At 38.5% G+C, this 13,261-nt stretch overlaps 2 protein-coding genes and 2 long non-coding RNA genes across 7 annotated transcripts; 2 read left to right on the plus strand and 2 right to left on the minus strand.

Moving 5' to 3' along the window:
- The first annotated feature begins 689 nt into the window (after positions 1 to 689).
- LOC116214318 lies at positions 690 to 3,531 on the plus strand. 4 transcript variants are annotated; one of them, XR_004158268.1, is made up of 5 exons: positions 690 to 997; positions 1,548 to 1,887; positions 2,234 to 2,411; positions 2,503 to 2,693; positions 3,396 to 3,531. It is a non-coding gene; the product is annotated as an uncharacterized LOC116214318 (long non-coding RNA). The 4 variants fall into 4 exon arrangements; XR_004158267.1 differs by having other exon boundaries at positions 692 to 997; positions 2,231 to 2,401; XR_004158266.1 differs by having other exon boundaries at positions 694 to 997; positions 2,234 to 2,401.
- Positions 1,526 to 4,230, minus strand: LOC116214317 (lysine histidine transporter-like 8). The gene is made up of 5 exons (XM_031549730.1): positions 3,687 to 4,230; positions 3,429 to 3,562; positions 2,430 to 2,857; positions 2,212 to 2,343; positions 1,526 to 2,051 (listed from the first exon to the last, which is right to left on the minus strand). The coding sequence occupies exons 1-5, from the start codon at positions 4,073 to 4,075 to the stop codon at positions 1,563 to 1,565; spliced, it is 1,572 nt and encodes a 523-aa protein (XP_031405590.1). The 5' UTR covers positions 4,076 to 4,230; the 3' UTR covers positions 1,526 to 1,562.
- LOC116214319 lies at positions 3,968 to 5,333 on the plus strand. Its single transcript, XR_004158269.1, has 2 exons — positions 3,968 to 4,101; positions 4,266 to 5,333. It is a non-coding gene; the product is annotated as an uncharacterized LOC116214319 (long non-coding RNA).
- Positions 5,334 to 5,381: 48 nt separating this feature from the next.
- On the minus strand, positions 5,382 to 8,218 carry LOC116214316 (lysine histidine transporter-like 8). Its single transcript, XM_031549729.1, has 5 exons — positions 7,647 to 8,218; positions 7,405 to 7,541; positions 6,810 to 7,237; positions 6,477 to 6,608; positions 5,382 to 5,941 (listed from the first exon to the last, which is right to left on the minus strand). The coding sequence occupies exons 1-5, from the start codon at positions 8,057 to 8,059 to the stop codon at positions 5,453 to 5,455; spliced, it is 1,599 nt and encodes a 532-aa protein (XP_031405589.1). The 5' UTR covers positions 8,060 to 8,218; the 3' UTR covers positions 5,382 to 5,452.
- Positions 8,219 to 13,261: the final 5,043 nt, after the last annotated feature.

The raw sequence follows: 13,261 nt of genomic DNA on the forward strand, positions 1-13,261 counted from the left end.
TATATATGCCTTTTCAATCTCTATAATCTAAGAACCTTTAGAGTTCATGAGTGACGTGCCCCAATAATAGCATGCCACCTATCGTGTTATGATTGATGATAATTTTAAAAGTAATTCAATCACAGACTACCTATATTCTATATGGCATCACCCGGTGAGTTGATCAGACTTTTATAATTGTATATAAATTCAAAAAAAGAAGAAGAGGGAAACCTAATTGAGTTCCATAGAGAAAGGGTAATGGAGGTGGGACCTACCCATGACCACTACTCCCAATTGGGGTTGCTGGCGACTCACTTGGTTGCTGAAATTTATATATATATAAGTTAGAGAGGAAATGGGTTGGCGGTGGGAGCCTCATCTGCAACTACCACCCCCAATCAGGGTCGCTTGTGATCGCTTGGTGGCCCCCATCATCGGCCTAGCCCCCCTTTTTCTCCTTTGAAAAACCCTAATCGAGTTTTTCTATTTTTTTGTTCTCATTTTTTTTAATTGTCAGAATTTATATTTACTAAAAAAGTCTTGAGGTCAAATCAAAGTGAGCTAAGTGGCACTGGCAAGTACCACATCGGCAATCCCATTAAAATCAATGAAAAATGAGACATTGTGCTAAAATTGATACTAAATTCATAAAAAAATATATTGCTTAAATTGAAATAAGATGCAAATTTTGGATTTTTTAGTAATTTACCCAAAATTAAAGCTGATAACACCTCCGAGACGGTCAGATATATAAACGGAACGACGTGAAGCAACGTCTAAACTTGGCGGCAAAAAGCGATTAATAACTTTTCCGGCAACGAATCACATGCGCCGGTGCGGTCGCGCATTCTCTTTCTCCGTTCGAACTCCGGCAACCCGTCGACTCAGCACTCAGAAGCCTCCATTTTCGTGATTCATGGAGCTCAGAGAGGAGAAGATGGCTGAGGCGGTGATTGATAATGCGGCCAGGCATGTTGGTCCAGACCAGCTGAGACTGATGCAGATCAGCTTCGAGGTAGTTCCATGAATTCATTTTCCAGTTCACTGCATTTTCATGTGGATGCATTTGTTTCTTTGTATCAATTGTGCGATGATTGTTGGTCGGGAATCATATCAAATTCACAGAAGGTATTTGAGTTTGGGGTTCGATCGCTTTTTATATATCTTGGAGTATTTTGCCCGGGATTGACGTCATACCTAGTTTGTTCGATGAAAATCAAAGGAACAATAATTACGCCATTTTATAAATCGACTAAGTTAGCTGCCGGTTCATGGCCTGTATAGATAATGTCCCAAACATAGCAAAGGTTATGTTTTTATGAACTATCATGTGTTTTATGGTAAAGACAACGAGGTAAGATCACAATCGGCATTGATGAATTAGGTCGTTGTTTGTAGGTGATGAAGATTGGTTCTCTAATTACTTACCCCATTTACGATGTTGTGAAGTTATGAAGCCACCATAGAAACTCTTAATAGCCCCATTATGTTTTATTTATTTAATTCATGGGGAATGATTGAGAGAATACTACATGAAATTGATTTGTATACATGGATTTTCCTAGCGTCGAGCGAGGACCTTACTCTGGCTTGAAGAAATGAACTGGTATTCCGATAGTCACAATACTCCAAATTGCTGCAACAATGATAAGAGTGCTGAGGATCATCCCAGTCATTCCCAGGACTCCGTTGATGAGCCACATTGCGCTATATCTCTGGGGTTTCTTGATAAGAATCCACATCAAACAAGGATATGCTAGAGTGATTGGCAAAGCAATTCCTCCGATCAACCCAGCCAGGTTTGGCAGGAAGGGGAATGCCACTGATATAAAGAATGCGAGGCATCCGAAGAAGACGCGCAAGCCTGATCGCAGCCACTGAGGGCATGGCTTGTTCTTGTTAGAGGTATACCTGAACTCCAGATTGTCAAATACTGGCATAGCATATATCTGAAACGAGCTTAGGCTGTTAACTACGACGAGTAGACTTGTTAACCCGAGGATAACTTTCGATGTGTCGTGCCTGTGGTATTGGTACAGTGCATTTAGCATCCCTTGGTTTGCAGGTATCTATCAGGTAGATTTTGATGCATTAGTTCTAGTCAAATGACGAATATATTATTTCACTCCAGAAAAGTAATTTTGTTGTCCCGGACTTGGAATCCATTAAAAATACATGAAAACTGATGGAGATGGAGAACTAGCCGTAATATATACGTTTAATGATTACCCGATCTCCATATGCCCAGTAGCCGCCTATTGCAAGGGGAAACAAACACATTCCGATTGCTAGATAGGCGAATTTCACTCCTCCCCACATTGCTTTGCGAGACGGCTTTTGCGGACTTGAAGGCATAGTTCCCTGCTTTCAGCAAAAGATAATGTCAGCACATTCACCAATACGACTTGTTTTAGATCAAGTAAGATTCAGTAAGTTTGTTTTCTCACCTGTATTTCTAGGACAAGATTATGGCCTCTGAAAGCAAAAGCTATTATTCCTATCTCATTGAGGACACTGCAGACCTGAGCGATGTCGGATTTTGCCTTCAGTGGCTTATATGACACACCTTCAGGCCTTGCTCGGCTTATGGACAGTACCCATATTAAGGTGCAGTAGCCGATTGCGGTGATGGCCCCCACAAGTGAAACTCCAGCAATTGAGTTCAAGTTGGGAAGCTGTGCGATAATGATGGCACAGCAAGTGAATACCAGGTACCACTCTATTGTTGACAGTGGATTTATTTTGCACGTGTCTGCACAAACTACCTGAAAGAATAGCTTCATGGTCCCGCCACCGATCATAATCAAAGCCACGCATGTTCCACCAGATAAATACATTATTGGAAAGAGTGCTAGTATCTTGCCCAGCTTTTCCCCTATAATGCATCATTAGTCACGGAATTATTGAGTTGACGAAAAAGTAGGATTAGGATTAATTAAGAAAAAGCTAATTGGTTTGAACAGGTTTATTTTACTGGTTAGTGCTTCTGCTTTTCATGCATAGAAGAAATAGTACACTTGCAATGCAGAAAAACAGTTCCAGAACTTATCCAAATTACAATTTTTGTTTCATCATCTTAAAACATCTGCAAGTTTTGTTGGTGACAACTATTCCAGCTCTTTATCACGAGGACTTTCTCTACAATTTCTTTATTTAAACATGTAATTGGTGAAATATTATCCTCGCTCAATAATGAAAGATATGGGCTCAAATGAATAAAATTGGAAGACACCAAACAATTGAACATACGGTGGAGGTTAGAAGACACTGAAGTTATTACATCTTATCCGACATCTATGGGAAGTTGATATCAAAAGTAATTATTTAGTCATTATTCGTCTAATTATGCTTCTTTCAAAAATTTTACGAGTTATTGTTTGTGAACCATTCTTATTTTTATTTTTAATATTCAGCGGCTCAGTCCAGGCTATTATTGTGGTACTTACCGAAAGCAGCCATCGAGAGTCGGAGGTATCTACTATAACGTATCCCCGCTTTAGATTCATGTAGTTCAATTAATACCCATAGAGTGTAGAGCTGCCATGTGAACACCAGTGACAGGCACAATATTCCCCAAGTCCTGCAGTCAAGTTCAGAAAAGGAGAACTAAGAAGGTTTCTGGGATACAAGGAAAACACTAGGGCAAAAGTCCGGTAGATTAGTTAGCTATTTAACAATGTTGAACTCCAGGAACTTAAACTTACCAACCAAGAGCTGTGAAAGCTAGGGGAAGAACCAGGGCCTGAGCTCCAATCCCGGAACTCAAAGTGTGAAATGCGGAGTAATATAGGTTACCATTCCTCGACTCGGTGATGGGAAGCCAATCATCCTGGGTTTCGAGCTTGGTGAAGTGGCCAACCTCTTCCAAGTAATTCTGCATGCTCGTGATGGCCTTCTTCATTGGGCTTGCTATTGGGGTCATCAGAGGCGGGGTGAATGGGCTCTTTGGCGTCTTTGGGGCTGAGCTAAGAAGTGGTGAACGTGTCATAGATGGTGAATAATGCAGCTGAAATGGTGGGGCTGAGATGGCTGGAGAGGTTTCCCCAGGCATCCCATTTTTTGGGATCACTGCCACTTCCACTACTTCACTCATGCTTATGGGAATAAGCAGATGTTCAGGTATGTTTTGCAGCTTGTCCTTCTATCCTCTTAGCTTCTGGTAGTGATATATATACACACTTAACTAAACATATGGGACTAAATGAGCATCTTTAAGCGGTCGTGCGAATAATTAATAATGTGAAAAACTGATAGTGTTTGATGGGATTGTGCATGATGAGTAGGTGACGTTGGAACTTTAAGAAGGCCAATAGTTGAAAGAAGTGGAGAAAGTACCCTTTGACTGGTCCCACATTTGGCTGCTATCATTTAAGCTTGTTAGTAAACACATTTTTTTAGCCGCTTTCACGGACAGGTTTTTCCTTACTAATGCAGATACTAGTAGGAACATCATTTGCCATTTTTAGTTATACACATGACTAGTTATAGGGAAATGAGTATCTTCTGAGGTTTTTGGTTTATGTTCACGAATTGATCAGCATGACAAAACTTAATGATTCTTCCGTATGATCATCATAGGAGATAATTCCGGTTGAACTAAAAAACAAAAGAGAAAATATCAAAATCCAAAATTGCTTTTGATCCTCATTCAATATTCAAGGAACCGTGGGGCAGCCCGGCTGACTCCTCCTTCCTTTTGTATTCCTATGCACCAGCTTATGTCATCCTAGCTGACCTAATACCCCCACGTGAAAGACGGGCAAGGGCCATCGACCCCTTTTTTGGCCTTCCTTCGTTTCCTTCTTCCTTAATCCCCTCTCCACATTGCTTTTTATTCAAAGAATTTCTCCTTCCACTTTGCTTTAGTAGTGCCCCTCCCCTTTAGGATATTGTCTTTATCTTAATCAGAAGCCCGTCCATTCATTGTATAGTCTAAAAGAAGGAAGCACACCAAAGTAGGTGAACCGACTGATGAATTTCAGGGATAGTTTCCTAGAAACAGAGCCTGTGTGTCTGTTTTCCCATGGTGTCTGTTTTTCTTTACTTTGTAATGTCTGCTGGACCAACTTTAGTCATCTTCAATCATCCATTGCTTGCGTCATATAATAGTTTAGGGGTGTTTATCATGGCAGATAGTGATGGAACCGAAGTTGCCTGCAATTATTAAAGGTGAAGTAATATTTTAGACATTGCATTAGACGAAAAGTCCGTGTTCTTTTTCGCCTGTATGTTAGCCCAGTAATGACCATTGATTCACATTATTGTGTGTGAAATTGGATTCTGTGAAATGGCACTTGGCGTCGACTCGGAGCCAAGGTTCAATTTTCATTAGTGTGACATGTTTCAATCTATATATGTGCGTTTTACAAAATGGGCAGTAAGTTTTCACAGTGAATGTCTGCTGAAACTGGACCATAGCATATGTCTGGAACAACAGCGGATGCTCTATCATAGCAGTCTATGACTACAACTAGTGGGGCTTGAAGAAGCTCACTTCAATCCCGGTATCAATCACGACATAGACCCCAGCAGCAATCAGGAGAACACTCATAACTGTGCCGGAGATCCCGAGGCCCCAATTGAGGTACCACATGAAGCTCTGCCTCTTGGGCTTCTTGATCTTAAGCCACATGAAGGACGGGTAGGCAAAGGTGATGGGGACCGCCATCCCCCCGATCAGCCCCGCAAGGCTGCCCAGGAATGGGATCGCGACTGCCACGAAGAAGCAGCCATACCCGAACATGACACGGAACAAGGCCCGGAGCCACCAGGGACAGGGACGGTGCATCCTGGTCGTGTACTTAGACTCCATGTCATCGAACATGGGCATGCCATAGATCTGGAACGAGCTGACTGCATTGACGATGACGAGGAGGCTGGTCAGGCCTAGGATCGCCTGTGACGTGTCCCGGCCATGGAACTGGTAGATTGCTGTCAGCATCCCCCCATTCGGTGGTATCTTCACGGTTCAAATTTTTGGAGGAGAATAGAAAGGGAAGTTAGTTGAGCAGTATGGCCCGAAAGGTGTGAAATTTTGATGCTAGCTTAGTCCCGATAAACGCATCGCAAGCCAGGACGAGTCTACTATCAATATCACGCGGTGAAATAAGAGACCACGAAAAATTAAGATAGTATACAACAAATTTCAGGGCGACTGCGTAGTTGCTATCCATATATCACAGGAATCGTTGATCGATTGGTCGTCTTCACATGATAAGATGCACTTTTGACCAATAATCATATCAGTTATGGGCTAGGCTTTCAAAAGGCCAACCTATTTAAAATCATTCAAGCCTAACATTTGAAATGCCACTTGACCGTCCGACCCAACCATAATTTTACTATATGTACTATTTCAGCGGGCAATATTCGGATAAGCTTGCTTTTCTCCCGTTATTATCACGTGGGAAGATGAGTTTTAAGCTTCGACTGAAAGTATCCGGACATTTCTCGAACTTTAAGCGATCGAATTGAAGAAGAGTCGTTTTAATTACCTTGTGGCCATATGCCCAATAACCTCCAATGGCAAGGGGATACAAGCACAAAGCGATGATGAGGTATGCTACCTTCACCCCTCTCCACATTGGAATATGAGATGGCTTCTTCTCATATGATGGCATAGTCCCCTATAATCCATAAAAAAAAAAATATAGAAATTGAATTATATTCCTTAAAGAGAAAAAAATCTTCTAAAATTTCTACCTTTTTGATTTCTTCATTGCTTTCCCCTCCAAGTTGGGGGGCTTAAAATTGGATGGCAAAGTTCATGTCCTAATTAAAAGAGGTTGCCTTTTGATATGGTTATCTCGACTAGCAATTGATCGTACCTGGATTTCGAGGATAAGGTTGTGACCCCTGAACGCGAAAGCTATGATGCCGAAAGCATTCAGTACACTGAAAATCCAAACCATGTTGTTCTCCTCCTTCTTCGGGTTGTAGGACACCCCGTCGAGCCTGCCTTCGGTTACTGCTACGACCCACATAATGGTGCAGTAGCCGACGGCCGTGACAGCACCGACCAGGGAGACCCCAGCTATGGAGTTCAGGTTTGGAAGCTGAGACAGCACGACAGCTGCAGAAGTGAACACGAGGTACCACTCCACGGTGGTCAGGGGCTTCGCGGTGCAGCCCTCGCCGCACACTATCTGGAAGAAGAGCTTTGAGGTTGATCCCCCGACTATGATGAGTGCCACGCATGTGCCGCCCGCGAGGTACATAATCGGGAACAGCGCGAATATCTTCCCCATTTTCTCGCCTGCAAATAGCAGATGATGTGACTAATGGTAATCACGCATGAATTATCTATTATGTTCATCGGTTTCATGAAACGGCGCCCTAGCATCTATGAAACCTTGTTTAGGCTAGACTGCTGCGATAGATGGCATCAGCGAAGCGAGAGTACATTTTACATATAAGACCTACCGAATGCGGCGTTGAACAGGTGGATGTATCGGCTGTACCGCATCCCAGTCACGGTGGACTCGTGAAGCTTGACAAGCACCCAGAGCGTGTAGAGCTGCCATGCGAATGCTATCGACAAGCTAATGACTCCCCACGTCCTACAGCAATCAACTGCTGTTAGCGGTCGAAGAACTTTCCTGGACAAGTTCAAGCATTTGGCTTTGGGGCCTACAATTTAATTAAATTGGCATAAAGTCACTTACCACCCGAGGATGGTCAGTGCCACTGGAAGCACGAGCGCTTGAATCCCGATCCCGGAGCAGAGCGTGTGGAAGGCAGCATAATACACGTTCCCGTTCCTCGACTCCGTGATGGGAAGCCAGGCATCATGCGCGTCGAGCTTCGTCATCTGAATGGCCCTCCTTATGGGACTCCCGAGGGGAGTGAAGAAGTTCGGAGTGTGAGCCCTCGGCGTCTTGTTCCCCCCATTTGGTCCCGCCTTCTGTACCGCCAGGAGCAATGGCCTGTCCGATAGAGATGGCCGGGTGTCGAACTGAGATGGGGGGGCTGTCACCGGAGGCGGAGTACTGGTACCCAATCCCGGTTCCTGCTCCAACTCCCGTGTTCCAGGCGAAGTAGTGACGTGGTCTTCGACTTCGACCACCTCGGGCATCATCTTTTGCTATTCAGAGGCCACAAGTTGAAGTGTCCTTCGCTTCTACCCTGAGGATTTGATTTACACTGACCTTGTTAGTTGTCATGCATGCATTGCATGGTAGGATTAAATAGGACCTTAATAATTGGAAATTAAAGAATTGTAACAATTGATGGCTTCAGTGGACAACAACGGCAGTTGTTGACCGGCACTCGTAGAAGGTCCAGAAGGTCAAGTTTTGACTAATTAATATTGCTATACATTAATTAATGAAGGTTTTTATCAAATTATATTACCTGGAAAAGTTGATCCATTTCTAATTACATATGAATGATGATGGTTTTATGGGTCTTACGAAAATTAATAATTTTTTTTTGGGTAGGCAGCATGGGCTACAAACCAAAAGGAAATAGGGTAAAAAAAAAAAACTTTGTGAGGAACAGATACGTGGTACGAAAAAAAATTAATAAAATCGTCTTTAACGCCTATCACAATTTATTATAATTATATACGTATCTTTTTGCGTTATATGGGGAGATGGGATCGCCAAAAGAAAACCGTTATAGCATGAATTAGCCAGACTTGGAAAGGATCGGAGTTTGACAAGTTCTGTCAATACATGAGCACACCCCACCGGCAATAATTGCTTTTTCTTAGCAATGTAGACACAACTACAAGCTTCTTGACGAATGCTTCCTTAATATGCATATTTAAGTCAGTACAAGGTGCCCCTTTTGCGTCGTTTCGAAAAAAAAAATTATGCTGGTTTTGTTTTCGCTTTGTATGTAAACCTCGACCCCGCATGAAGTATATAGTATATGCTAGTTATGGTCGCCAGTGAGTAACTCTTCTCGGTCTGTTTTTGACATGATATTTGTTACGTAGTACATTCCAAATGTTATCATCTATATATATAGGCATTAATTGGTCCTTAATGTAAGGTTTCTCTTCACGTTCAATACAATGATAAGATACCAAATCTTAACCCGAGTGCCTTAGCGATACTTAACCATCGGAGACATACATATACAACTTTCCTATAATATTATGCATTGGTTATTATGATTCGATGGTTCGAGTCAATGATCCAATAGACAAGATGAACACATACGTTAGAGACGGATTAGATTTAACTACTAGATCTAATTATAACCAACTTATAACTAGTTTTTTGAGATACATACTCTCTTATATATGATAAGGGCATTCACCAAAAGAGCTTCTTAATCTCAACTACCAATATTTAACTGATTCACGAGCTTCTCAAGTTTCATTGATTGGATGTAAAGTGCTTTAACGAAGCCGGGGCAAGCATTAACTACATCAACGCAATTTGATGGAGATCTTTAGCCATGATCCCAGCTCGACTTTCTATGTCGAAGTTGATAATATCAAATATATTTATTGCATGGACAACGCTCATGCGATGCCCATATATTCCCACCATTCGACAACCATGGTTATGATTTGTCAAATTCGCTAATAGCCCGAGAATTATTCCCCGCGTGACTATTTGAAACGGAGTTAGTTATCAACTTAGTTATCATCTACTACCTGGCTTACCTATTAGTTTGTTCTTGATGAGGTCACCCACTGCTATGACTCGAACCGAATGGAGCTTAATTAGGCATGGGCAGTGGCTCCGTGTGTGTTTTGCTTTTAGGGTGTTTTGGATTATGCTCAATTGATCAAAGCACGACGCTTGTTTCGGGGTGATACTTATTTGACCCGCTTACGCATGCGCCACTCGAGAAAAAAAGGGAGTATATCAAACTGATTTTTTGATCGTAAGAAAGAAATTTTCTTATGAATCCTATAAATGAAAGTCGAGTTAATTAAGTCTCACTCACTAAAGGTTAAAACAACCACGATTAGCATATTGGGAGCATCACATAGACAAGTTCTTCCTCCATACATATATATATATACTTACACATGACATGTACATGTGCCGGGGTCAATAATCCATTCTTTTATAACACTAAGGTGGAGGCTTTGATTCATTTCTGACAATGATTTCAGAGCAGAGCGTACTTGTGGGGTCCGCATTTCTGATTTCCTTTTTCTCAGCCTTCTCGAATCGTTGACAAAGCTGCAGCAGTAAGACATGAAGACTTTAGCAGAAGCTCCTTTCCTCCCAGCTTGTTGGACCAAATAATTTCTACTCTTTGATCACTCTCTCTTTTTTTTTTTTCCCCAATTGTTATTTATCTGATTTATTTTATTTTTTGATCTATAGTATTTTATGAATGGAAGTTTCTTTTTTCTACAAGTAAAATAAAATCAAATGAAGATAAGGAGCTCGCACGACACAAGACAAATCCTTTTTGTCAAACAAATTGTGTTAATACCATGAAAACGATTCACACCATTGACAAAACATAGCATTAATCACTATCAATCTCTAACGCGGTTCTTTGTGCATTTTCTGGATGGAAGGTTGCTCGGAATTTTCTCGGGATAAATGTTCGACGGAGAGCTCGATGAGAGAAGGAACTGTGATTAGTTTATATATATATATATATATATGTATATGTATGTATGTTCATTGAAAGGCTAATAAATAATCGTCGACTAATTTGTTGTTGCAAATACTTTATTGAGCCTTTCGTGACTAATTTCCATGTAAATATTTCTTGAAATATGCGAGAACCCATGACTAGATCGATTGTGTTGATATCGGAATGTTGAACTTTTCTTAGTGAGCGTGTGCCAGTAAATTTTATTCAACAGAGTGGTTCCTTTTCTCACTCTTTCTCGTGAAGCCTGGAGTTGAATGAACAAATTGGTAGAAACCAGAATGCACGCATGCTTGACATCCTGTTATTTTATCAAGAGATCTGTAGATATTATATGCATACATATAGGATCGATTCTTATGGAGGCATGTAAGAGAGATTTAATTTGATAATGAATAATTATGGTAGTTTATACTATAGAGATTTAAATTTAGGTTGGGGCTATTTCCACCCTGTTTTGGCTAATCCACTCCCTTTTTTTACCATAGTACATTAATTACTCTAATTAAATATGGATAAACCCCTTAAATCACTCTTTGATTTCTCTTTTTTTTTCCCTTTCTTAATTATTGCATAAACTTCCCATATTGAAAATTTTCGCACTTTACATTATAATACCCACTTAAAGATAATATTAAAAAAATGTTCCACATTTCCGTATAAATTAATGATAAGGAAACAATTTTATTCCCGTAAGTCCTATGAAAATTTTGATGCACAAAAATAAAAATAAAAACACAACTAAATATATATATATATATATATATATATATGCATGCATATATATATTTACAAAAGTAATTTCTTTACTTGAAAAATACCAAAAAATAAATATTTAAGAAAATGTGTACTTCTTATGGAACGATGTTCTCGCTCCTTGACCAAATATTCAATGTAGATGATATTCAAATGAATCATCAGGAGCAGACAATATACTAGATATTATTTTCTTGTCATTTACTTTGTTGTTTTCTTTATCAGCATGATTTATAATATTAATTTTTCATAGACTATAGCTAATTTAATACCAAAGTATTATTAGAATTTGAAATTCATGAATATTACCTTTTTGATAATTTCACAGTTTAAAAGATTATCTAACTAAATTAAAAAGAAAATTTAAATAAAAGATATGATTTTATGAGCACAACTGTGTAAATCTGTTATTCGAAAAAGATGAACTCATCACTTATATATGATCTTGTGTTTTGTTTTCATGAAAATCATTTTGTTTGAGTATGAAAATTTTGGTTTTTCTTTTTGGCATTGAGATCTTTAAATGAGTAATGAGACACTAAAAAATAGGATTTAAGTTTTTAAAGTAAGATTACATTTTTTGGTGAAAAGTAAGATTATATTTTTTTTCTCATTTACTGCCCGAAGTTTAAAAAAATTTATAATAATTTTTCGTAACTTGATATTTCAAATAGAGAGGAAAAATATATAAATGGAAATAAATTGTGTATTGGTTAAGAAAAGAAGAGATAAGAATTAAGAGAGTAATTTAACGGGTTTTATCCACATATGAATTAGAGAAATTAATATGTCTTGGAGGTATTTTTGGTAAGATGAACAATAAATGGGCTGGATTAGCCAAAAAATGGGTGGAAATAGCCCTAGTCTAAATTTAATGTCATACATGAATGGTATTGGGTATCTTTGGTAAATTTTTCGTTTCTTTATTTCTCTATCCACTTATTTTATAAATAATTATTTATGGATTCCGTGCATTGCACGGAATAGTTCCACCAGTTAAAAATGCAAATTAGAAAATGCAAACCCATAATTAAGAATTATAATTAAGAATTAAATAAAAAAGGTTTGAAATAAAAAAAAGCTTTGAACTCATATCACTAATCTTGTCAGATTAAACAAGAGCAAAAAGAAAAAAAGATACAAAAATAAAACTCGACGAGAAACTTTTTCATAGCTAAATTCATATAATACCTTAGTGCTGGTCAAGAAACTCGATAATCTAAAGTGCTTAAGTTGACTGAACGTTTAGGTTGTGTAGTTGGCTGAACGTCTCAGTCCGTGCTATTTATAATGTAACACAAAGAATCTATAAAAAAATATAATTTGATTCTTGGATAATTTCAAAAGATTTTATAACAAAGAATAATTCAATCATATTGCATTCAATTGGAGATCACGTAGTATCTGGCGAGGCCTACCTCGTCCTCAATTTCATACATATACATACATACATATATATATATATATATATATATATGGGTATAGACTAGGTTCAAGCCCGCGCGTGGTACGGTTTTGAGAAATTATCTAGTTTATTTAACTTTTTCATTATTTTTTTAGAAATTTTAATACATTTGTGAACTAATTTAATGCTTCACTTTAAAATTTATAACGTTTATTTGTAATTTTTAATATAATATTAAATGTTACAATTTTGTTAAAATAAAATATAGAAAATAATAAAACATTAATTGATAATTATGGAAATAGAGCTCTCACGTATTATACCGTATTTTTTAAAATAATTTTCACATGTGTTTAAAATAGATAATAAGTTAAGTTATATATATATATATAGAGAGAGAGAGAGGAATGAAAATTTTAATTGTAACAATCTAATCATAGAAAAAATGATATTGTAAAATAAACATAATATTGTTTTGTTGTGAAAGAAAAAGTTATCCAATAAATTTAAGAAAAACAAAATTGTAATGATAAGAAGAAGTAA

Source organism: Punica granatum, chromosome 7, assembly GCF_007655135.1.
Source record: "Punica granatum isolate Tunisia-2019 chromosome 7, ASM765513v2, whole genome shotgun sequence".
Lineage (NCBI taxonomy): Eukaryota > Viridiplantae > Streptophyta > Magnoliopsida > Myrtales > Lythraceae > Punica > Punica granatum.